This window comes from Callospermophilus lateralis, chromosome 2, assembly GCF_048772815.1.
Source record: "Callospermophilus lateralis isolate mCalLat2 chromosome 2, mCalLat2.hap1, whole genome shotgun sequence".
NCBI classification, from domain to species: Eukaryota; Metazoa; Chordata; class Mammalia; order Rodentia; family Sciuridae; genus Callospermophilus; species Callospermophilus lateralis.
In genome coordinates, this window is record NC_135306.1 from 38,132,876 (window position 1) to 38,158,091 (window position 25,216).

Genomic DNA, 25,216 nt, shown 5'->3' on the forward strand with positions numbered 1-25,216 from the left:
CAGATTGAGGATGTAGCTTAGTAGAGCCCTTGCCTAGCATGTGCAAGACTTAATGGCTTTTAGATATTGTCTTCAGGTGTCTTTCCAGGTGATAGTTTAGTCTATTCTCCTGCAAGAAGAGTTTAATCTTACCCCTCCCATTTCAAATATATATATTTTGTTTAAAAAGTCATTATTGAATTCAAATTGAATTTGTGTGGGTGTGTATGCTCATGTTCCATGCATTTATTTTGATTACAGTTAAATAAAACACAACATAAACCAAAAAAGAAAACAGAAGTTATTGTTATGTACAGAAATGATCAAAATGCAGTGCTCAGTATAATGGCTACCACTGGCCTATTATGCTACCATGTGCCTAGCACCATGGTTAACTTCAACCCTTCAACTATTTATTATTTCTAATATATATATATATGTTGTAGTTGGACACAATACCTTTATTTTTTTTATTTTCATGTGGTGTTGAGGATTGAACCAAGCACCTCGCATGTGCTAGGTGAGCGCTCTACCACTGAGCCACAACCCGAGTCCCTTATTTCTACTTTATAATGAGAAAAGTGAGTCTTAGTGAGATCAAACAACTTTCTCAGAATCAATAGCCAATAAGTAGTAAAGCCCAGATTTGATCTTCTGACTCAGACTCTCTCATGTCTTTTAGGCCACACTACTACAAATGCAAATCACTGAAATCTGCATGATCCCATCTTGTTTTAAGGTTCAGAAATCATTTTAACATCTTCCTGGGCTTCAGAGACACTCCACAGCTATCAATGATTCTTGGAATAAATGATGAATAATGGTCCTTGATCTTAGCAGGCCTGGGTTCAATTCCTGGTTCTGTCACCCATTAGAAAGGTTAATAAAAATCCCTGTCCCATTGGCATTTCACCTGAATAGGTAATCTTACAATCTCACTGTGCATACAATTTCTTAATTACTTATATAAGATTTCAAAGCAGGATCAGGAGCATCACAGGAAATTACTATTTATAAAAAAGTACTACTGTTCTCCCTTTGTGAGTTCTGTATCCACAGATTCAACCAAGAGCAAATAAAAAATATTAAAAAAAAAATTGTGTCTATAATGAACATGTATGGTCTTTTTTCTTGTAATTATTTCTTAAACAATATAGTGTAACAACTATTTCTACAGCATTTATATTATCTTAGGCAATATAATACAGAGATGATTTAAAGTACATGGAAGGTTGTATATAAGTTATATGAAAATACCACATCACTTTATAAAAATGACTTAAGCATTTGTGGATTTTTACCCTCGGGGGTCCTAGAATCAATCGTCCATGGATACCAAGAGATGATTTTTTTCTTTACACTTACCATTTAATTATATTTACTAATTTTTATTTTAGAAATTCACAAGTAAATCACAGATGTGGAAACAATTCTATTCTAACTTTACCTGGTACGTCCACATTCGCATGTTTTAGTCATAAAAGCAGGACAGGGTGGACAGGGACCAGGATGACAGAGACTGAAAAACAAAGGCTTCAATGAACAAACCATACTTTGTGCCGAAACCAAAACAAAGCAATATAACTGGGTCCTATTGTGAACATGGCAAAAAAATAAATCTACTATTATATCTAAGTTATTTCCCTAAAGAAAACCAACCATACTTTTATGTAGAAAATATTAACTGCATTATCGTTTTAGAACATTTAACTGGAAAAGTAAAGCCCAAGTCAAAATACTAGTTTTATTTGGGTCTGATAGTCAAAGATGATATTTTCAAATATGGCCTTGGCCCATTTACAGCAGTTGGTAGGGATAAAAATACCTCAGTAGTAGAATACTTGACTAACATGCACAAGCTTGTGAATTCAATACCCAGTACTACACACACACACACACACACACACACACGTATGTACACACACAAACACACAATGTGCCTTTCAGGTGCCAGGTAGGATGACAATCTGAGCAAAGTGACAGAGCTCAGCTCCACTAGGTCCATGACAAGCATAGACATTTTCTCTACTACTGAAATGATCACTAGGCAGTGGGCAAACAATGGGAAGAATGAAAAAAAGATTGCTATAAGGGGGTGGACCCTTGTAAGCAAAAAAGGGAGAGATGGAAGGGACCAGAGGTCATGGAAAAGATTGAGCTTAGTGATATACTACAGGTCAGAATTAGAACTCTAATAGAATGCTTTTTATAGGAACTACTTTATAGAGGCCAACAGAAAAAATTACAAAATGGAATTTGTACATTCAAATAAATATTGTCTTTTTCAAAGCAGATATCCTGGTAAATTATACAATGGTTCAGAAATACCACTACTTACAACATTTGGAGAACTTCTATAACATTTTTGGTGAAATAGGGCATTCTAAGTGATGCTAAAGTATAATCCTTTGAGAATGAAAAGCCAATCTGAGCCCAGTCTAATTAATTGCATGGGTAACAGAATTTTGTGCAAAACAAACCAGATGTGCCTACAAAGTAGTCTGGCTGGAATTTTTGGTTTTATATATGACTCACCAGCTCTGTTTTTCTTTTTTTTTTTTTTGGTGCTATAGATTGAACCCAGGGCATTGCAAATGTTAGGCAAGCACTCTACCACTGAGCTACATCTCCAATCTTTCTGGTACCTCTTAAATAAGGTTTAAACACTGGTAACAATCCAGGAATAAGCACCTAGTTTTCAAAAGTGACCACTTTGATAGCACCCACAGGAAACTTTAGTTTAAGCGTGTCTTTAAAGAAGAGTATAATTTATTCAAAAGTAATATTTCACATGATATGTCACAACTCTGTCAGGCAAAAGAATTTAATCAGCTTTTAATGAGACAAACCACAGGTCAGGTGTGGTAATTTCAAATATTGCCAAAAGCTGAACTAAGTTTCTCACCCTTTACAGCAGGGTTTACAGTGCTAACTATATACTGGAATTACCTGGAGAGCTTTTAAAACTACAGAGGTTCAGGACCCAACCTTACAGGTTCTGATTCGATTGCTGGAAGATAGAGACTGAGTTAATTGTGTTTTAAAATGTTCCCTAAGTAATTTTAATATGTAGCCAGGGTTGAGAACAATTTTTTGAGGGAATTTTACGACCTATGCAACCCCAAATAGAGAAAGGGGTCAGTTGTGGCTTTGAAGTCTTGATAAGGATAAAAAAGAGAAACTTCAAACTTTCTTTGAGATCAAGAAAGTACTGTTGGGGAATGGGTTTCATCAACATTTGAGGTCCTGACTGCAATAAAAAGACAATTTCCAAATCAAGTGTGGAATTTGCAAAGCTGCAAAACAATGTGTTTTAGAGCATACTTCCTTTCAGACATGGTGTTGACTATTTGATCTGTATCACTTTTTGGGGGGCGGTGTATTGAACTCAGGGGCACTCAACCGCCAATCTACATCCCCAGCCCTATTTTGTATTTTATTTAGAGACAGGATCTCACTGAGTTGCTTAGTGCTTAACTTTTGCTGAGGCTGGCTTTGAACTTGCAACCCTCCTGCCTCAGCCTCCTGAGCCTCTAGGATTACAGGTGTGCACTATACCACCCGGCTCATTTATTTATTTATTTTTTCCCCACAGAACCCTGTGAGTTAAGTACTATTATTCAAATCATTATTATTTTACAAATGCAGAAATGCAGGCTTAGAGAAATAATTTGTCTGAGGTCATGTAAATATTTGATTCAAACGCAGATTTAAATCTTTGTCTGGGGTCAAAGCAGTCCACAGAAATTTATTTGAAACTGATCAATTCTTTCTCTATGACCATTTTTTTTTAAAGAGGCTGATTTTGCACATCTTAACCCTGGCTATTTACTGTATAGAAAGTATTCATATCATAAAAATACTGTCAGACAAGATGCTATACAATTATCTTTCCTCAGACCAAAGACTGTCATATGCATTCTCTCTTGGACCTGGATATTAGATATTGCTAGGAGATAAAATATCTGATTCTCATGTCTTTTTAGAAATGGTGCAATGCTGTGGAAGGAGCATTGGCTTTGAAAATTATAGTTCTACCATGTCCTAACATTTCGATGTTGGGCAAGAGGCTTGGCCTTTCTAAACCTCATCTGTAAAGTGGAGATGACACATATCTACACATCACTGAGCTATGTTAAAAATTGAACAAATTACCTTTTGTAGAATGCCCAGTGCACAAGTGCTAAGTAAATGGTACCATATCACCCTTCCCCTGATCTATTACATATTAACCAGGTATGTGTACTTTATAGCTAATAGCAAGGCACGTACACCAGGAATCTCCAGAGGTCTAGTATTCCAACTTACAGGTTACAGGAATGTGGGCAGTCCTGGCCAGGCTGTTTCTTTCTACAAACCTCACCACAACTATGTGGAATTTCATTTCTGCTCCATTCAGGATTCTTTACTTTGCCTAAAATATATCAGATCAGAGAGTCAATGCTACAGATTTCAACCATATTCTCAACTTTAATGAAATAGTACAGAATAGCTAGACAGCATGAAACTTCAAGTGTGGTTTTCATTAGTTCAACAAATTCATTATTTCACATCCTACAATAAAAAGAAATGTAATGCTATTCATCAAAAGCTCCATTGAGTCTTAAATTCCAGCTTACATAGGAAAGAGAAAAAGTTTTTTTTTGGTACCAGGGATTGAACTCAGGGGTGCTTAACCACTGAGCAACATCCCCAGTCCTTTTGTATGTTTTATTTTGAGACATGGTCTCACTAAGCTGCTGATACTGACTTTGAACTTGTGATCCTCCTGCCTCAGCCTCCTGGGTTGTTGTGATTGCAGGTGTGCGCCACTGCGCCTGGCAGAAATAAAGTCATTTTTACTTATGAAAATGCTATTTTCATTTGATTAATGAGCACATTTAATCTCAGATAAATACCTACTAGATAAACATCCTGTAAATGGGCTCCTGGAAAATCTATGGTAAGGATTAGAAAGAAACAGGAAAAGCGGGCTAGTGGGCTGGTTATGTAACTCAGTGGTATAGCACCTGCCTAGCATGCGTAAGGCCCTGGGCTCAATACCCAGTGCCACAAAAATAAATAGGTAGAAAATAAAAGAAATAAGGAAAGAGAATTGGGGAAAAGGGGATGAGGCCATAAGATGGAAAGGACATAAATTCTCACCTATTCTAAAGCTATAAAACAGGCATAAAAAGCATTATAATTTTATAATCAAATCTTTACTGAGCATCTTCTTCAGACTTAACAGAGGCAGAGAAGAACAAAATCCAAGTTACAAGACTCCTCCTTGTCCTTGAAGAATTCATCCTCACTTGGGTAATTTAGACATGAAATGGCAGCCAGCTCCACTCCATGCTTTCACCTTTTCTATGTATATGGTCTCTTTTAGAAATTTTATTCATATTGAGAGATTCAATAATCCAAAGTCCAAGTGATTCAGAAATCTACATTTTCTGCCTTGCCTTGAATCTTCAATTTCAGTCTCACATGTCTAGCCACCTGCTGAACACCTCTGCTTGGGATTTCAGTCACATATAACTGACTTATCTACAGCCAGAGTTCAGATCTTCTTTCTAAAGCCTCTCCCTCAGGAAGGAAAAGGAGAGGTAATGAAGTCTGAATTAGAGCAAGATTATATTCTATGCTTTTATAATTATGTCAAAATAGATTCTATTGTTATATATAACTAAAAAAAAAAACAATTAAAAAAAAGGCTCTCCCTCTTCAGTGTTCCTTATTTCGATCAATGACAGCATCAATGTCAGAGTAACACTCAAAAACTAGTCATTATTAATTCCTCTTTTTCTTTCCACATTGTACTTAGTCACCAAGTCTTGTCAATTCTTCCCTAGTGACTCTCTCCTATCTCTCCTCCTACTCCTGCTCTTGTCTCACTATCTGCTAAAACCTCACAACAGGGTATCAGGAAAGCTGCAGCCTCTGTGTTTTCTTGTTCCAATATAGTGCCCCAGTTTGGCCCTAACATCTTTTGATGCCTCCACCACTTCTGCCTGAGTCACAGTGATAGTTGTCTTTTCCCTGCCAGGATTCTGTATTATACTCTTTCCTTATTCCTTATCCTTTTTTTCCAGTAGGGTCTTACCTGCTCCTCTCAATTGCAACTTTCATCCTAAGTCTTTATCTTTCCTTGAATATATTCCTACCTGCCTATTAGACATTCTTTACTAGATATTCTGCACATTCACCCAACTCAGGATTTCTAACCTGAATTCATTGTCCTTACTGATTCTCTTGACCTACCCTTTGCCCTGATATCACCATTTCTAAAAGCATGAAACTTTATGTTTGAGTTCTTCCCTTTCCTATTGCTGTTCATTCCTGCTTACCTTTTAAATTTTTACCTCTTCCTTTCTATTGCACTCATTATGGATTCCTATTTACTGGAAGAGGGGATTGGGGATCACACCCTGATTAGCAAGTGGATGAGAATTTATTTTTTATTTTAAAACTATTTTTAGTTCTAGGGATTAAACCCAGGGGCACTTAAACACTGAGCCACATCCCTAGCCCTTTAAAAAATTTTTTTGAAACAAGGTCTCGCTAACTTAGGGCCTCACTAAGTTGCTGAGGCTGGCTTTGAACTCCTGTCTCACCCTCCTGAGCTGCTTAGTTATAGGTGTGTGCCAGCATGCCTGGCAGTGGATGAGAATTTAAAAAGGAGGAAGAACATTCTTGATCGTCAGTGAGTTCACCAAGGAATTAAGATAGTAGATGGTCAATGATCGACTCTTGGTGAAAGCTTTTAGTTAAGTAATGGGAAAGGAGTGATATGAGTAAATTGGTTAGAAAAAATGAGAGCATGCAGAAACAAACAGAAGAGCTGGTCATATGGTAAACACGTCAAGGGTGTGTACTGTCCAAAAGATTAAGAATTTATAAATCAGCCATTGATATTGCCCAAAGGGGGTAAACTGATGACTTTTGAATATAGTTCTAGCAAGACAACAGAGATAAGAGGAAAAATGCATGGTTCAAGGAGGGAGATAAAATAGTTAAGAAACAAAATCTGAAAAATTGACTATATGGAGAGGTTAGTCATTAAAAATCAGCAGGAAGGGGCTGGGGATATAGCTCAATTGGTAGAATGCTTGCCTCACATAGCACAAGGTCCTGGATTCAATCCTCAGCACACACACTCCCAAAAAAATCAGGGGCCGGGGGAAGACATGTCAGGAATAAGGTGGAAATAAACTAGTAGCAGGAATGGGCATCAGGATTACAATTACATAGGATTTCTAATACATAGGAAAACTGAGCTATTAAAAAATAGGAATATTCCCAAAAGAAGGAAGATGTAAAGATATGAATTTGTAATGCTGGTTTATAAAAAAATTATTATATGAAGAAAAAAATGACTTATTTTTGAATAAATATAAAATACTAGCTCTTTACTCATGCTGTTCAAATCTGGAATGTTTAAGCTGTCACAGTTGGTTATGAGCGGGAGCACATATTGATACTGCCTCTGCCAGATGGTCAGCTCTTGTCTTAAGCTAAGACCAAGAAGACCTGGACCACAATTCTGAAGTGACATAAGCCTGATTGGCATCATAAGCCTATCTCCAGAACAGCCTGCTGAGAGCACAAAAGCTCATGACTCTAGCTGGGAGATGAACCACATTAGTAAGGTCTTATAGAGTCTCACAGCTTCAGAGTCTTACTAGTAACTTCTAAGACAAGCCCAGCAGATCACCTCTCCTAGACAGCACACTGAGATACAATAAATGAAGTGAAAGACTCTGTAATGTATGCAAACTTACCACAGAAACAAGTATAGGTATTAGGAACATGTGCAGACACATTCTGACAGGCGGGGCACCTCCAACCACTCTGGCCATCTGTCAAAAAAATGAGTATGACAAAGAAATTTTCTTTCAAAAGCACAAGTAGGGCTGGGGGATAGCCCAGGAGCAGAACATCTGTTTGGCATGCATGGGGTCCTATGTTCGATCCCAACACTACCACCCCAAAAAAGGCCCAAGTAATTTTTAAAAATTTAAATCTAGGGCAGGGGCTATAGTTCAGTGGTTTGCCTAGCAAATACAAGGCCTTGGGTTCATTCTCTAGTAGCGCGCGCGCACACACACACACAAAAAAAAAAAACCCCAAAAAACAAAAAACCAAACAATCTAAAAACTGCCAAAGTCACAATATTGACATCTTGGTAGAAATTTCAATGTTAAGCATATCAAACATTTAAGAAAGAAATTCACAATACTGAAAGAACTTTCAGATATAACAAATCAAGTAGGCATTCGTTTTGTTCTATTATTTCTAATGTCAACATTAATCTGAATCTTGGTTTGAAAAATAAAGGATAAACTGAGTATATGCAAGAAAATCCAGGAGTTTTGAATAAGAGTCCATAGTTCAGAAACCATATTATTAGTAACATATGCATTATCTAATCATATTAGTATACTTAGCCAACAATATACTATGAAGAAGGGTTGTGAAAGGCAAAAACAACTTCAAAATCTTGAGTATAAATGAAACCATTGCTCTGCATAAATTTCTAAGGCAAACTATATAAGAAAAGCTTTCTATAGTTGCTACTTTGGATAAAAGCTGCCACTTTCAATAAAAGTAACAAATTTTATTATACCCTAAATATTTTAATATTGTTACATTTATTTAGTTTACTTAAGATTTATAGCTTAACTTTGGTCATCTAAAATGTGATCAAGGTAATATACTCTCCCTGTAGACAAAATATTTAAGAAGAATTAAACAATATTTTAAAGCTGGACTTACAACCTGAACATATCAAAGAGATGAGAATAACTACTCTGAAAAGAGAAATAACTGACCTGCTTGAGATGCTGGAGACCTTGCCCATTTCTTTATGCAGTTCAGATGAAACACATGATAACAGCTCTGACAACTCCACACTGGGGCTGTGACACGAACCAATTCACAGCACACCATGCATTCATATTTTTCTGTAGTCAGCTGTTCAATTAGAGAACCTGTTGGGGGAAAAAAAAAGATAAATTCAAACATCCTTCATTTTTCGCTAATCATTCAGGAGAAGAAAGTAAACAGATTTTAAGGGATATCTGATTTTGAATAAGATGGCTATTCAGACATTAAGGTCTACAAAGCAGGATATGCTGAGGCAGAGGATTTAGTAAAAAGATTTTTTAGTGTGCATTCTCATAATTGAGAAAATATTCCCAAGAATTTTTTCAGAAAGATACTAGGGTGGCAAAATGCCCCTGAAAGACACACAGCTTGAGTGTCCTTGGGGGACACTGTACAATGGAATGTTGCTCTGCACACTCTAAAGGAGAGAGGCCCTGAATCTACCAAATCCATGGATTTAGGCTAGGGTGGGGCTCATGAAGCTGCACTGGTCAGCTGCAAAAGCCTAAATCTGGATATGTTCTAACAATCCATGGGGGAGTGAGATGATTCCAGCAGTTACCCCAGAAGTTTTTCTTTATTTACTCAATAAAGATAGGCTTGGCTCCTATCACAATCTCCATGTAGGGTTACCAGACCTAAGGACACACAGTTCCTGATTCCAGGAACTCACCCTCTACTGAGACCAAGGGAATAGTTTGGAGTTATAGCTCAATGGTAGAACACACATTTAGCATGCACAAGGTCCTAAGTTCCATCCCTAGCACTACATACACAAAGAAATTACCTGATAGGACATATATTTTACTTGTTTTCTCTTGCTTATTATTCAACTCTTTTCACAGAATAGTGCAGACTTTTACTAGAGTGGTGCCTGGGACATGATGAGTACCAATACTATTTCTCCCCCCCTTCCTTTTTTTTTTTTTTTATCATTGCTTAACAATTTCTTTGTATCTTTATTAAATTTTTAAAAAAATTTCTGCCTAGTACCACAGTGAACTAGGTAACCACAATAATTTACACACTGTGTAATGAAAAACACAAAAATAGCATACCCAATAGTATTTCTCATATAAGTAAATGCAGTAATAAAATAAAAATGTACAGGTTCCAGAAAGGTCCCAGAAAAAGAAACAGTAGTCTTTCACTGATGACACTAATCTTTCCTTTAGTTTTATCAAAACATGCCTAACTTGTAAGACATGGCAATGTCCTGCCATTACTCTGTGTTAGTTAACTATCAGGTTTCAAGTGTAAGAGTCTTGTTCACACTAGATGGCAGCCTGCCTTGACTATTGGCTCTTTTTGAATTCTAGAAGGTATTTTTCCACTATGGCTTCCCTACCATTTCTTAGTCATGACTGTATCTATGCTTCTAATTGGCATATTGTCCACTGAAATAATCAGAAAAGCAGAGATATAACTGAAGCATTAACTGACTGAAAACTTTTCAGATATGTCAATAAATAACTGCTTAAAGAAAAAAAAGCTAAAACAAACCAGATTTGGAAAAATTCAAGACTAAAATGAGTTTTAAGACAATCAGGAATTCAATCATGGAGCAGGTATTAGATGAGTTAATAAAAGCGTTGCTAACTTTGTTAAGTGTGAAGACAATACTATGATTATCTAAGAAAATGGCCACTTGCATTGAAAAATTCCATAAGGAAATAGAACAAAAAGTTAAAGTTGATTTTTTTATCTGGATACTGGGACTAAAAGTAAGCTATCCACTAGGGAATTTTAGTAAGTTATCTCACTAAAGTTGAGGTAGCTATATATTTTTTTAAGCTAATACAATGGTAGGCCTGGTTAAGATGTTCAAGTTGGTCTTGTTGAATTACTTATGTATATATTTATTAAATCTAAAGCTTTAGGGTCTGAACATAGAAGTAAGAAGTCAGTGCAGAATGGAGGCAGTGGTCCTTGGATAAAATAACCTAATGAGATCTTATCAATGAGAACAAAGGGTTGAAATAAAACCCCAGGAAACACCCAATAGTTTGGAAAGAGAGGAGGAAGAGAAATTTGAAAGACTCAAGCAAAATAGTCAAAGAAAATAAGAAAGACCAGAAGTATGCGGTGTCAAGAAAGTCTCACTTCATACTCAAAGGGAAATTCAGAATAGTAAGGACTGATATACTTCCATCTAATGGGTGTGGCAAATAGAAAACCATTCCTGACCTTATCATTGTTCAGCTGAATCAAATGATGATGATGATGATGATGATACAGACAAAGAAGTGAATCAAAATAGAGAAAACAGCAGACAACTCTTGATTAGCCCGGAATGAAAAGAAAGAAATCTTACTAAGAAGTCATTCAGCAGAGGAAATTTTCCTTTTGGAGGGTAGAAAAGACTTGGCAAGAGCTTCAGACTTAGAAGCTGAAAGAGTACATGTGAAAAGGTTGGTGAAAGGAAACAAAGAAAATCTCAGAATGAAATTGAAGGACAGGTAAACATAGAATTCTTTTAAGTGTGCATAAAAGGAACAAAATGGTGAGATAAATATGGCCTATCTGATAGTTTCCTCTTTATCAGTAAAGTAGGAAGCAAGAAGGTTCACTTGAGATTTAGGGAGAGGAATCCTTATCTTTGTGAAACTTATAATCTCATGGGAGAAAGTAAACCATAAACAAATAAATAATGAAAATATGTAACACCATAAGATAGAGAAAGGTGATATGGAGAAAAAGAAAATAAGAAAGGACAGGGAATCCTGACAGTGAGGAAGGATTATAATTTTAAATAAGATGATTAGGAAGTGTCACAGTTTGCATTTTTAAAGTTCCCTAATGGTTTATGTATTGAAGATTTAGTTTAGTCTCCAGTTAATGGTGCTATAGGGAGGTAGTGGAAACTTGAGGACCTGGGGACTCATTGGAAGAAGTCAAGTCAATATGGGTGTGTCCTGAAGGGGTTATCAGGACTCTAGCCTCTTTTTCTCTGCTTCTTGAGAGCCATGGGCAGCTCTGCTCTACCACAAGCTCCCTACCATAATGTTGTGTCTCACTGAAGGCCCCAGGATAGACCCAACTGACCATGATTTGAAACCTCTGAAATAATGAGCCAAATTAATTTTTTCCTCTTTTAAACTGTTTATTTCAGGTATTTATCACAGCGATGAAAAGCTAACGCAGGTAGGCTTCTCTAAAAAGATGAATAAACCTGCAGCAGCACCAAATTTGGTTTTGTGACTTTTCTGGAACAGCATTTTATTTCCCAGGTGCTGATGTAGAATAAAGCAGATTTTCTGGGGATGAGATTCTGCCAAATGGCTTGGCAAAAGATCATGCTTCACATGATCTGTGATAAGACTCAGCCTGAAAAGAGAATGAAGAAGGGCAAGAAGTAGACAAAACTGGTAGTGTGGGTGCAAGAAAGAGGCTGAGAGAAACAGGACAAATGGTTACAGTCAAAAAGTTGACATAAGACTTTCAGTGACAGGATTCTCAGTGCTATTTCCCTGAGAGTGGGTATGGAGGTAGGATGAAATTAAAGGTGACTGTAGTTCAGAAGATGAAAGAACTTCAGGATGGCATAATCCATGATTGTTAGATGCTGAGTCACACAGAAAAACAGCAGGTTTTATGGCAGATCATTCTCAAACTTGAGCATGCAATTAGAATTACATGGAAGTTTGTTAAAAAATAAGATTACAGATCCTGCTCCCAGGATTTTTGTTTGATAAGTCTGGCATGAGGCCCAAGAACCTGCATTTTTAACAGGTTCTTGGGTCTTGTTGATGGCTGCTGGTCTGGGACCATACTTTCAGAACCACCGCAGTAGAGAAATGGAGCAAGATGCATCAATAGGAAGGGCTGGGGATGGGAGATTTGGAGAATGAGAAATGACAAAGATAAGGAGTGCTGGTACGGTATGCAGGCCTGTAATCCCAGTGGCTCGGGAGGTGGAGGCAGGAGGAGAGTGAGTTCAAGCCAAACTCAGCAATTTAGTGAGGTGCTAAGCAACTCAGTGAGATGCTGTCTTTAATAAAATACAAAATAGGGCTGGGGATGTGGCTCAATGGTTGAGTACCCCTGAGTTAATTTCCTAGTACCAAAAAAACAAACAAACAAACAAAAAAAGGACACAGAAGGTGATATAGATAAAACAGAAGTAGTACTTATCAAGAGCCATCTGGTGTTGCGTGCTGAATGACACATAAGTGCCTTTCCTCTCACTCTGTCAGTGATCACACACAGCACCTGAGATGGGTGTGACTTGCTGAGATGTCAATCTATCTGCTGACAGCAAGACTCCACCTTTCGAAACCCTCTCCCTTACCTTATTTGGGTGGAATATTCTGTCGGTAGAATTCTTGCCTAGTATGCCCAAGGCTCTTGAGTTTTATTCCCAGCACCACAAAAAAAAATAATATAAATAACAATATAATATAAATATCAGAATATAAATAAATAAGTCCCTAATCCTTTCCCAGGTTTTATATTCAGTAAATGGCAGCTCCACTCTTTTAAACTGCTCAGGCACAAAATCCTTAACTTCATCCTGCACTCCTTTCATTCTCTTCTACCATCCAATCTGTACGTGTAATATATCAGCTCCTCCTTCCAAATACATCCACAAAGTCTTATAGATCACCCTTTCTACCACTAGTATTCACGGTCCAAGTTTCTTCTTCTCCCATCAGAATTACTATCATATTATGCTAATCTGCCTTGTTGTTTTCTTAGTCTTTTCTCCACATAGCAGACTAAGTGATCATTATTTTATTTTTTATTTATTTTTTAGTTTTTGGCGGACACAACATCTTTGTTTGTATGTGGTGCTGAGGATCGAACCCGGGCTGCATGCATGCCAGGCAAGCTCGATACCGCTTGAGCCACATCCCCAGCCCCTTATTTTATTTTTTAGTTGTAATTGAACACAATGCCTTTATTTTATTTATTTATTTTTATGTGGTGCTGAGGATCGAACCCAGGGCCACGCTTATGCTAGGCAAGTGCTCTAACACTGAACCACAACCCCAGCCCAGTGATCATTCTTTTAGAAAGAGCATACCATCCTCCCAAAACCTCCTAGCAGATTCTCATCTACTTACTCAGAACCAAAACTAAGGACCTCACATGATCCAGCCCCTATTAATTCTCTGTTTCTCCTACCCGCATTTATTGACCATAATGCCCCTCCCTCCATCTAAATTTGCTCCTCCTCAAAGGGCCACAGAGAGGATTCTGTACTTTGTTTTGGTCTCTGTACAAATGTTTCCTCATGGGCTGGAGATATAGTTCTGTGGTAAAGCACTTGCCTAAGATGTTCCTGGTTCAACCACCAGCATCACCAAAAAAAAAAGCATATCAATCTATCTAAAATAGCATCCTGGGCCGGGGTTGTGGCTCAGCGGTAGAGCACTCACCTCACACACGCAAGACCCTGGGTTCGATCCTCAGCACCACATAAAAATAATAAGTGAAATAAAGGTATTGTGTCCAACTACAATTAAAAAATAAATATTAAAAAAAAATAGCATCCTGGCCACTTTTGTCTTCAACCTGCTTTGTATTTCTTTTTAAACTTTATCATCACCTGATATATTAAATATTCTGCCTATCTTCCCTACTACAATGTAACCATTCTCAGTTTTTAATGCATCTAGCACAGTGAATGGTATATAGGAACTCAGGCCTCCATATTCGTGGGTTGCACATCTGCTGATTCAAACAACCACAGACTGGTTTTTTTTTTTTTCTTTTCCCTTAAAAACTGCTCTGGAATGGGCTGGGGTTGTAGCTCAGTGATAGAGTGCTTGCCTAGCAGAGATGAGACAATGGGTTCGATCCTCAGCATCACATAAAAACAAATAAATAAAATAAATAAAAGGTTAAATTCTTTAAAAATACCTGTTCTGTACTGAACACGTACAGCTTTCTTTACTAGTTATTATTCCATAAATACAGTATAACAACTATGTACACAGCATTTACATTTTGTTTGGGATTATAAATAACCTAAAAATAATTTAAAATATATGGGAGAACATGCTTAGGTCATATGAAAATGCGATATCATTTTATATAAGGGACTTCAGTATCTATGGATTTCAGTATCTGGAAGGGGTCCTGGAACCAATCATCTGTGGATACCAAGAGATGACTATATTTACACAATAATATGAATGAAGTAACAAATACTGTGAGAATGTAAGGCCTTGAGAGATTTACTGAGCAGGAGTCTAAGATGGGCTCCCAGACTTCCACCTCCTTGATGTGTACACCCTGAAAAGGTACCTCCCTTTGAGAAGGGTTATGCCTGACCTAGTCAGGTGAATCCTTTTAAAGGAGTGGAGAGTACTGGATGTGGTAGCACATGCCCATGATCCCAGCGTCTTGGGAGGCTGAAGCAGGAGAATCACAAGTTCAAAGCTAGCCTCAACAACTCAGCAAGACCCTGTCTTAAAATAAAAAATAAAAAAGGACCAGGATGTGGCTGAGTGACTAAGCACCTCTGGGTTTAATTCCTGGTACCAAAAAATAATAAAAAAGTGGACACCTGGGTGCAGTGGTGCTTGTTCATAATCCCAGCTACTCTATAGAGGCTGAGCAAGACAGGAGTATTAAAGTTCAAAGTAGCCTGGGCAACTTGGCAAGACCTTGTCTTAAAATTAAAAGGGCCGGGGATGTAGCTCAGTGGTATAACACTTGCCTAGAATGCATGAGGCCCTGGGTTCAATCCCCAGTACTACCAAAAACAAAACAAATTAACAACAACAAAGGAGACAGAAGTCAGAATGATTTGAAACACATAGGATATATTTTTCTGTGTGCCTCAAAGAAGCTAACTACAATGTTATAAATAAGGCCACATAATAGAAAATTAGGACTGGCTTCTAGGAGCTGAGAGTGAATCCCTTGTAAATACCCAGCCAAAAAAAAAAAAAAGGACCCTTAAGAAACTGAATCCTACCACCAGCAGTGAGAATGAAAGAGGGTCCTGATCCTCAAAGGTCACATCTCTGTCCAAATTTCAGTTTGGGATGCCCTGAATAGAGAATCCAGCTAACCCATACCCAGCTAACCCATACTCCTGCTTCACAGCAACTGTCACATACTAAGTTTGTGTTATATTAACCCACTATGTTTATGATAATTCATTATAAAGCAATAAGTGACCCATTAACCAGCCTTAAGGATTCAAAACAACCCTGAGAGACTAGGAGTGCAGTTCAGTGGTAGAGCACTTGTCTAGACTGTGCAAGGTGCTCAGGTGTAATCCCCAGCATTGCCCTGATCCCAGTAGCATACACCTATAATTCCAGCTACTCAGGAGACTAAGGCAAAAGGATCGCAAGTCCAGGCCAGCCCCGGAAACTTAGCAATATCCTTTCTTAAATAAAATGAAAAAAGGGCTTGTAGAGCACTGGCCTAGCATGTGTGACGCTCTGGGTTCAATCTACACTATCATAAACAAACAAACAACAACAATAAAAAATAACTCTGGCATAACACTGCTTTGCTTCATATAAGAGTCCCAAGGACTACCTGGTGAAGCAAGCAACTAGAAGAAATAAAGGCTAGTATAAAAACAGACTCCAGGAAGGTGGCAGCTTCATGGGTTAGGCTATATCTCACATTAAAACTAAAAAAAGACCAAGATGGTAAAAGTTCAAATAATAATGGGATAAACTATTTAGCCTTGATGAGATGTACACTCAGGGAAAAAGGAAAGGTCTCCAACTGTGAAACAAGGGGGAGGGAGACCATGAAGAGAAATACTGATTGCTATGCTGTTATAAAGGATAGAACTTGAACCAAAATACAGACAGCATTCATAGGAAAAAAAGTTTTCAGTTCAATTTAAGGATGAACTACATAGGTTCCATGAGCTGTTAAGACAGAATTCCAAAAAGCTGAAAAAAAGGACACAATAACTGTTTTTCTCTTTTGGCAATACTGAGGATTGAACCTGGGGCACTTTACTACTATGTCCCAATCCCTTTTTATTTTGAGAGTCTCCACTAAGTCACAGAGGCTGGTCTCAAACTTGTGATTCTCCTGCTGCAGCCTCCTGAGTCACTGGGATTACAGGTGTGCACCAATGTGCCTGGCCAATATTTGTTTTTAATGGGTTTAGAGACTAGTAAAGGCACTGACACATAAACAAATTATGATTTCCAGTGGTAAATTCTGAAATACAAGCATACATACATACACACTTACATATATACACATACATACGTGCGCGCACGCACACACACACACATATATATATATGAAAGATATACATATAAGGTCTGAAAAAAATTAATGCTATCTATAGGGATGAGAAAATGTTCCCTGAACATAATAACTAAACTAAGCTTTGGAAACATGAATAAGAATTCACATTGGGTGTGGTGGCACACGCTTGTAATTCCAGCAGCTAGGGAGGCAGAGACAGGAAGATTGGGAGTTCAAAGCCAACCTCAGCAACAGGGAGGTCAGTGGTTGAGTACCCTTGAGTTCAATCCCAAGTACAAAAAAAAAAAAAAAAAAAAAAAAAAAAAAAAATTTACCAGTAAGGTTGGGTATAGTAGCACAGGAGGATCACAAGTTTGAGGCCAGCCTCAGCAATTTGCAAGATCCTGTCTTAAAAATTAAAAAAAGGACTGGGGAAGTGACTCAGCGGTTAAGTACCCATGGCTTTAATCCTCAGTATAAATAAATAAATAAATCACCAGTAAGATGAGTAGTAGAAATTCTAGACAGAAGGAGCTTCATGCAACAGCATGGAAAGATACAACAGTACTGAATCCAGAAAACTGAAATGGTGGACACTGAGGTAGTAGAAGACAGGCCTGAGTAAGGCAGTAGCCAGAATCTGTATGTAATGAGAACTAATAAAGGGAAAAGGCAGTTCAATATGTTGCCGAAAAAATGCTCTCTGATGGTGGTGCAAGAGATGAAATGAAAGAGAGAAATTAAGAGATTGTGAGATAGGAACCATCACAACTGAGCAGACAAGATGAAGCAGATTAGGTGACACAGGCTGGAACCTGCAGAGAGAGTGTGGATGTTACTATCCCCTACTTCTGCTTTTACAACTCAAAAAAGTCTTCAGGGCTGGGTATGTAGTTCAAAGGTACAGTGCTTGCCTAGCATGCACCAGGCCCTGGGTTCAATTCCCAGTACTGCAGGAAAAAAAATAAAATAAAATCTTATAGCTAGACATCTTCACCATCTATATCTGCAGCTTTAAGAACCCTTACAAAGCTCCTTATCTGAAAAAGTCCTTATTTGTATTTGTTTGTAATATACATAAAACCATGTTACGTGCTTACCAGTGGGGAAGAAGAGCAACAGAACCCAGGCACATGATGAATTAAGATACTTTTCACTGTGTACCTTTTTGTACTTTGTTTTCTAAATTACGTGAATATATTACTTGTTTAAAAAATATTAAAAATAGGGCTGGGATGTGGCTCAAGTGGTAGCGCGCTCGCCTGGCATGCGTGGGGCCCAGGTTCAGTCCTCAACACCACATACAAACAAAGATGTGTCTGCAGAAAACTGAAAAATAAATATTGAAAAAAAAAAAACTCTCTCCTTCTCTCTCTCAAAAAAAAAATCTTCTTAAAAAATATTAAAAATATATTTCCACACATCTAGGTGGGTTTACCTGTATGGGTTTCCACATTCTTTAACAAATGGTTCTGTTTGCCTCGGGAGAAAGAAGATATCACTTGAGGATCCTGTCTCCTTATAGCACTTTTCTCTTGGTCAACCCTTCTGGAAGACTTGTTGACAACTGCCAAATTCCCACTGTCACAGGCTGATTTTGTTGGTCTTTCATTGAGATTGTCCTTTGGAATGGGGGCCAGGTTGATCCTGGGCCCTGCATTTGTATGTCGTTGGCTCTCTTGTTTTGGTGGATTCCGGCCTGGTCGTGGCCTGGCCCCTTCCACTTCCCACGGAGGCCTTTTCTGTGGGTATCTTCTTTGCTCATTTCGTCTGGCTCCATACCCATCCAGTGCTCCTTTTTTACAGGATGCATCTGAAGAGTCAGGGTGGCAAACCCCCACAGATTTGGTATTTTCAAGTCCAGCATCCTCAGGTTTTGGAGTCATTTTGTTACCCCATTCACACTTTAGTTTCCCCTTGACTTTTGATCCTCTACCATAACTGTATACAAATTGAGCTGACTTTTTCGGTTTTGCTCCCCTGGGATCTGCACCAACAATTTCCTTCTCACTCTCAGAAGGGCTATACTCACGGAGGTTTGTCCCACTCTCTGGCCTGGCCACACTTTCTAAGCTAATTGTATCTGAGCTCTGGTCACTGAGCCCTTGTATTTTCTTGACTCTGATGTGATGTTTTTCATGCTTTAATTTTTGCCAAGGCTGACTCTGAAGGTTATGGTTCTTGAGTGACTTATTAGAAGACTGGAAAAAAGTCTGTTGACTCTTAGGTTTACTTCCTGAAGGATAACTGTGCTGATGAACAACAGTGACGTCATCATAAGGAATCTGCCTAGAAATGTGACAGGGAGGTGACGAACTATAATTTCTTCTGCCAATCCTATTGGAGTCTGATCTTCTTTGAGTCCCACAATTTAGACCAGAATTTTTTCTCTCCTGAGGAATGAATTCAGCGGCTTCTGTATTCAATTTAAAAGTACCTAGGACATAAGAAATAGACATGCCAGTAAGGAAATGAATGTGTTACCCTATAAGACTCTAAACCATATCTAAAAATCATTTTCCTAAGGACATTGTACAAAATAAACCTTTAGGGCTAGGGTTGTGGCTCAGTGGTAGAGTGCTTGCGTAGCACGTGTGAGGCACTGGGTTCGATCCTCAGCACTGCATACAAATAAATAAATAAATAAATAGATTAATTAAAGATCCATCAACAACTAATAAAAATATTAAAAAGAAAAACAAAAAAACGGGCTGGGGATGTGGCTCAAGCGGTAGTGTGCTCGTCTGGCATGCATGCGGCGCGGGTTCGATTCTCAGCACCACATACCAACAAAGATGTTGTGTCTGCCAATAACTAAAAAAAAAAAAAAAAAAAAAAAAAAAAAAAAAATTAAAAAAATTCTCTCTCTCTTTAAAAAAAAAAACAACAAAAAACCAAACTCTTAGACCTGTGAAGCTGATGTGATGGGTTCAAAGCTTTTTTTTTTTTTTTTTTTTTTTTGGTGCTGGGGATCAAATGTAGGACCTTGTACATGAAAGGCAAGCACTCTACCAACTGAGCTATAGCCCCAGCCATCAAGGTTCTTGTAGAGGACACATTATCCCTTATCCACTGGTTATAGAGCCATAACAGCTAAGAGATGCTGAGTAAAAATGCTCATCTGGGCCATCAGGCATTATGTACACATCCATTTATTTTATCAAAATATTAAAGGTCAGTTAACAGTACAGGAATGAGCCATCAGTCACCAGAGTCTTTCCAAACTCTAAAGTAGGATTGTGCAATACTAAGTAAACAAACTTTGAAGTCAGCTGAAACAGGTTTAAACACTCTCCAATTTATGTTATGAGGTTAGGGATATCACTTGAACACCACTAGCCTCAGTTTCCACATCTATAAGATAAGAGTTTTTTTTTTAAAGGATTATTTGAGATAATTTAAAAAACATTTTAAATAAGATTTCACACAGAAAATATTAGCATAGTAAGCATTACTTTCCATCTCTTTTCCCAGGAATATATTTTTGATTTTCCATAACAACACCCATAATATGCTCTAGAGTTCCAGTCTCAAAATTGATCATACAGGGCTGGGGTTGTGGCTCAGTGGTAGAGCGCTTGCCTAGCATGTGCGAGGCTCTGGGTTCGAACCTCAGCACCATATAAAAATAAATAAATAAAATATTGTGTCCAACTAAAAAATAAATATTTTTTTAAAAATTGATTATACAGAGGCTGGGGATATAGCTCAGTTGGTAGAGTGCCTGCCTTACATGCACAAGGCCCTGGATTCAATACCCAGCATCATACACACGCCAAAAAAAAAAAGAAAAAAAAGTTGATCATATGTCCTTAAACTCACTCACTTTGCTCCTCTAAAATAATTTTTTTTCCTCTTTCTTTTTGGTACTGGGGACTGATCCAGGCATGCTTTACCACTAAGTTACATCCCAAGTCCCTTTAAAATTTTTACTTTGAGACAGGGTGGGGCAGAGATGCAGAGGCTGGCCTTAAACTTGTGAACCTCCTGCTTCAGGCTCCTGAGGAGCTGGGATTACAGGTATGTGCCATCATACCTGGCTCCAGAATGATTTTAGGATAGTCAACTCAGTCCCTAAAGCCCTAAAGAAGAAATGATTAGCCTAACAACACAAAACCAGTTGGAAATATAAAATATGCTCCGAGTCAACAGAGTCTGAAAGACCTGGATTTAAGTCCCTATCACCTACTGTGCTTTAATGTAAGTTTTCTTCTATGTAATGCAGATGGAAACAATCCCTACAATAAAAAGAGTTCCTATAAAGAGTAAAGCAAGGGTGGGAAGAGGGAAGGGAGGAGGAAAGTACTAGGGAGTAATGTTGGTCAAATTATATTGTTACATTGTGTGCATGGATGTAACAATAAATATCATCATTGTGTACAACTATGGTGCACCAATTAAAAAATGTGGAAAAAAAGAGTAAAGCAAGTTAATGACATGTATAAAGTAGTTACAACGGTCTTTATTCTTGCTGTTAGGAATACAGACTATGGACTACCTGAAACATATACAGTCAAGTGCAGATGGATATAGTGCAGGTTTAATAATATGGCCTAACATTTGTTAATATGTGCCGGGCACTATTCTAAGTCCTTTATATGTGTTAACTTAGTTAATCTTCATACATTCTAGATGAGAAAACTAAGGCACAGAGAGAGTAACTTGACTAAAGACATAGAGGTATTCCAATGCAGACTCAGGATTCTAGCTCAGGATGTGTGGCACCAGAGACCAGAGAAACATAGTGAAGAACTGAATGAGTTCATAAAAACTGAATGAGTTCATAAAAGTCATAAAGTAACCTCTCACTTAATCCCAGATTTCTACTGAACACTTCCACATAGGCAGAATTCTAGGGGTGGAGTGTAAGGCTGCACAAAATGGCATGAGGATTAGATAAATTCAGAAGGTGGTAGAGATTTTCTAGAGACATAAGATACAAATTAAAGATAAGGAGTGGTAAACTGGACCAAGAGGTCAGTTTTCCTGCTTAAAAAAAGGAAGGCTGAGGGGCTGGGATTGTTGCTTAGCAGTAGAGTGCTTGCCTAGCACCGGCGGGACCCGAGTTCGATCCTCAGCACCACATAAAAATAAAGGCATTGTATTGAGTCCATCTACACCTAAGAAATAAATATTAAAAAAAAAAAAAAAAAAGGAAGGCTGAAAAGAGGGGCAGAAATAAGATCAGTGAAGTTGTCCAGAATAGCCTTTTGAGCAGGAATGAATCAACCCAGACAGGGCTGCACCTATTCATACAGTTTATATTCCATTAGACATTAAGTATAAGGCAAAGCCCTCAGAAAGACACTTAAGAGACACGAGGAAGGGAAAAGAGATACATGAGTCAGGAAACTGGACCATAGCAAACATCAGAAAGACTCCTTTCACTATTTAAGTAAGTGAAAGTTACTCAATAACTGGGATGTCTCCTCATCCAGACATGGCTCTTACAGAAGTAAGTGGTATCAAGATCCAAGATAAAACAGCATCATGGTAGGTGTTCAACAGGTGATTAGAGCAGAATAAGGGCAAAGCCAACTGGCAGACTGTAAAGTCCAAGGACAAAGCTGACATGGAAAGTCTACCCATGAAAAAAAGATTCCTCCTGAATTAGGCTATCATTTAAGGACCTTAAATGGAGAGGGAGGTTGTAAAATAGAGATGATGCTAAAATAAGAAAATGGAATAGGGAACTAAAACAAAAACAAAGAATCACAAAAGTAGAGACGTCTTTGAACTATGGGACTCAGTAAATGCATTTATCAGGTGGAGGTGATAACTTGGAGCCCACACCAGAGGCCAACAACTATGTCTTACAACTAGCCTTTATTTACCCTTTCCACTTTAAACACTGATAGATATAGAGATAAGTGAGCCTGAGGATGGGAAGACCAACAGATCCAGTTTAGAGGGTCTGGTGAAGGACTAGTTGGGGAAAATAGCAAAAATATCAACCTAAAAATCTTTTTCATATCCCTGTTGGGCATGGTGTGCATGACTGTAATCCCAGTTATTTGGGGGGCTGAGGCAGGAGGATCACAAGTTTGAGGCCATCCTTGGCACTTTAGAAAGATCCTGTCTCAACATAAAAAACAAAAAGGGCTGGAGATGTAGCTCAGTCATAGAGCACCCCTGGGTTCAATCTTCAGTACCATTTTCACAAAATAAGATTTTCACTGGGCACAGTGATGCATACCTGTAGTCCCAGTGGCTCAAGAGACTGAGGCAAGAGGATCATGAGCTCAAAACCAGCCTGGGCAACTTAGCAAAACCCTGTCTCTAAATAAAAAATAAAAAGGACAGGGGATGTGGCTCAGTGGTTAAGTGCCCCTGGGTTCAATCCCCGGTACCAAAAAAACAAAACAAAACAAAACAAAACAAACAAAAAACAAAAACTCTCTCCCCAAGATTAATCAATACCCAAGTCGGGACTATTTACACCAATGTAGTGTTTTTTTTTTTTTTTCTTTTTTCCAATTTTTAAAATTGAGGCCACAGTAATAAATATTTTATCTGCTATCTAGTACACAAATACATACATAATCTTATTGGTGCCCCAATAAGATCTTAAATCTTAGTTCTGTGGCAGAGCTAAAATTCAAACCAACAAACGCTGGAAATTGTTGCCTTGTTTTTCAGAAACAGTGGGTCATGAAATCATGTAGCAGCCAGGCACAACGGAATACACCTGCCAAAACAACAACAAACCAAAACAAAAAAACCCTATTAAATCAATATAGTGGGTAGTGACAACTACTTTTAAAAGTGATTCACAAGCCAGATGCTACAGTGTAACTGTAGCTACTTGGGGAGGCTGAGGCAAGAGGATAGAAAATTTGACTCTGGTCTGGGTAACTTAGCAAGACCCTGTCCTAAGATTTTAAAAAAGGGTTGGGCATGTAACTGAGTGGTAGAGTGCTTGCCTATCATGCGTGAGGCCCGGGGTTTAAATAAACACACACACACACACACACGGAAGAAAAGAGAGTATATCACTGATAGTAAAGGAAAACACTGCTCCTGGAAATATTTAGTTGACTTTCACGTTCTGTAAGCGTGAAATAAGCTTGTGATACAAAATTATTTTTGGTCCCTTCCACAAAGTTTGGAAGCCACGAATCTACCGTACACACTGAAGGAAATGAAAATGGACGTTATACTAACAGTCAAATAAGGCGGTCTACAGAGGCAACTCCATGAAGGGAAGTGAGGTAACAGACACAGTTCAGTGCGAGAGCTTTTACAGCTTATAACTTATTTAATCTGACAGATGAGGAAACTGAGACTTGATCACCACTGGTGTTCGGCTGGCGCGCGCGCCGCCACTCCAAGAGGTATGCATACACCCCAAGCACAGCGCGCACACCCGATGGAACCGAGAGCCCGCCAGGCACTGGCGGCAACTTGGCCGACGCCCGCCGTTCAAAGGTGAGCCAGATGTACCCTAGATGGCCGATATAAGCCCCGTGGGACAGCGGGACACCCGCATCGATTCACTGGGCGCCAGAACAAGCCCGATCTCCTCGGAAACCCAGATGCCGGGCTTCACCACCCAGTTGAAGATGCTGGAGGTCTCCGTTTGCGCGACGAGCGTGGCTTGGCCCTTCCGAGCCACTATTCCCAACTCTAGCATGAGCCACTCTCGCGATATAAATTGCCGGAGCCCTAGCACTTGATCATTGACCAAACTGCCCTTCCCTGAGAAGGGCCCAGTCCCGCGCGGGACAGGACAGTACCTGAGACAGGAGGCGCCTCCGCCATCCCGTGCCGCAGCACCTAAAGCGAGCCCGCAGCCAAGAGAGCGCTGTCACCCGGTCACGTGCCCCTGACTTCCGGCGCCGCACGACAATTCGCATCGGCGCGCCAGGTAGACTGCCACGGAGATTGCGCGGCCTGAATCGAACGACTCGAGTTCGTGACGTCAGACAGACGCGCCAGGCGGAAGGAGGCGTGCAGCTGGTGGCAAGGAGAGGTGGCAAAAGATTGTAGGAGGAAGGGTAGGGACTTGCGTAATCTTGTTTTTCTTTTTGCGATGCTTTGTGTTTTCCAGCTACGACGCCCTTTTGCCCCGCCACCCAGGAGTCTTCAGGAGTCAGCTCAGACCTCACCTTTCCAGAATAGTTTAAGCTTGGAGTTAAACAACAACAATAAAAAACACATAATCAGGCCCTGTGGCGCCCTCCTGTAA

General features: G+C 38.8%; 1 protein-coding gene across 3 annotated transcripts in view; it reads right to left on the reverse strand.

Moving 5' to 3' along the window:
- Nfx1 (nuclear transcription factor, X-box binding 1) overlaps positions 1-24,841 on the reverse strand; it is a 68,698-nt gene extending 43,857 nt beyond the window's left edge. For all 3 annotated transcript variants that reach the window (XR_013090363.1, XR_013090364.1, XM_076845906.2), the window contains exons 1-6: positions 24,765-24,841; positions 18,467-19,465; positions 8,793-8,951; positions 7,743-7,820; positions 4,288-4,393; positions 1,427-1,498 (exon numbers count right to left, since the gene is read on the reverse strand). Coding sequence is in view for 1 of the 3 variants with exons in the window: in XM_076845906.2 (XP_076702021.1) it covers positions 1,427-1,498; positions 4,288-4,393; positions 7,743-7,820; positions 8,793-8,951; positions 18,467-19,465; positions 24,765-24,789 (1,439 nt within the window). In the remaining 2 variants the exon portion in view is untranslated. The remainder of the gene's footprint in view (positions 1-1,426; positions 1,499-4,287; positions 4,394-7,742; positions 7,821-8,792; positions 8,952-18,466; positions 19,466-24,764) is intronic.
- Between the last annotated feature and the right edge of the window lie 375 nt (positions 24,842-25,216).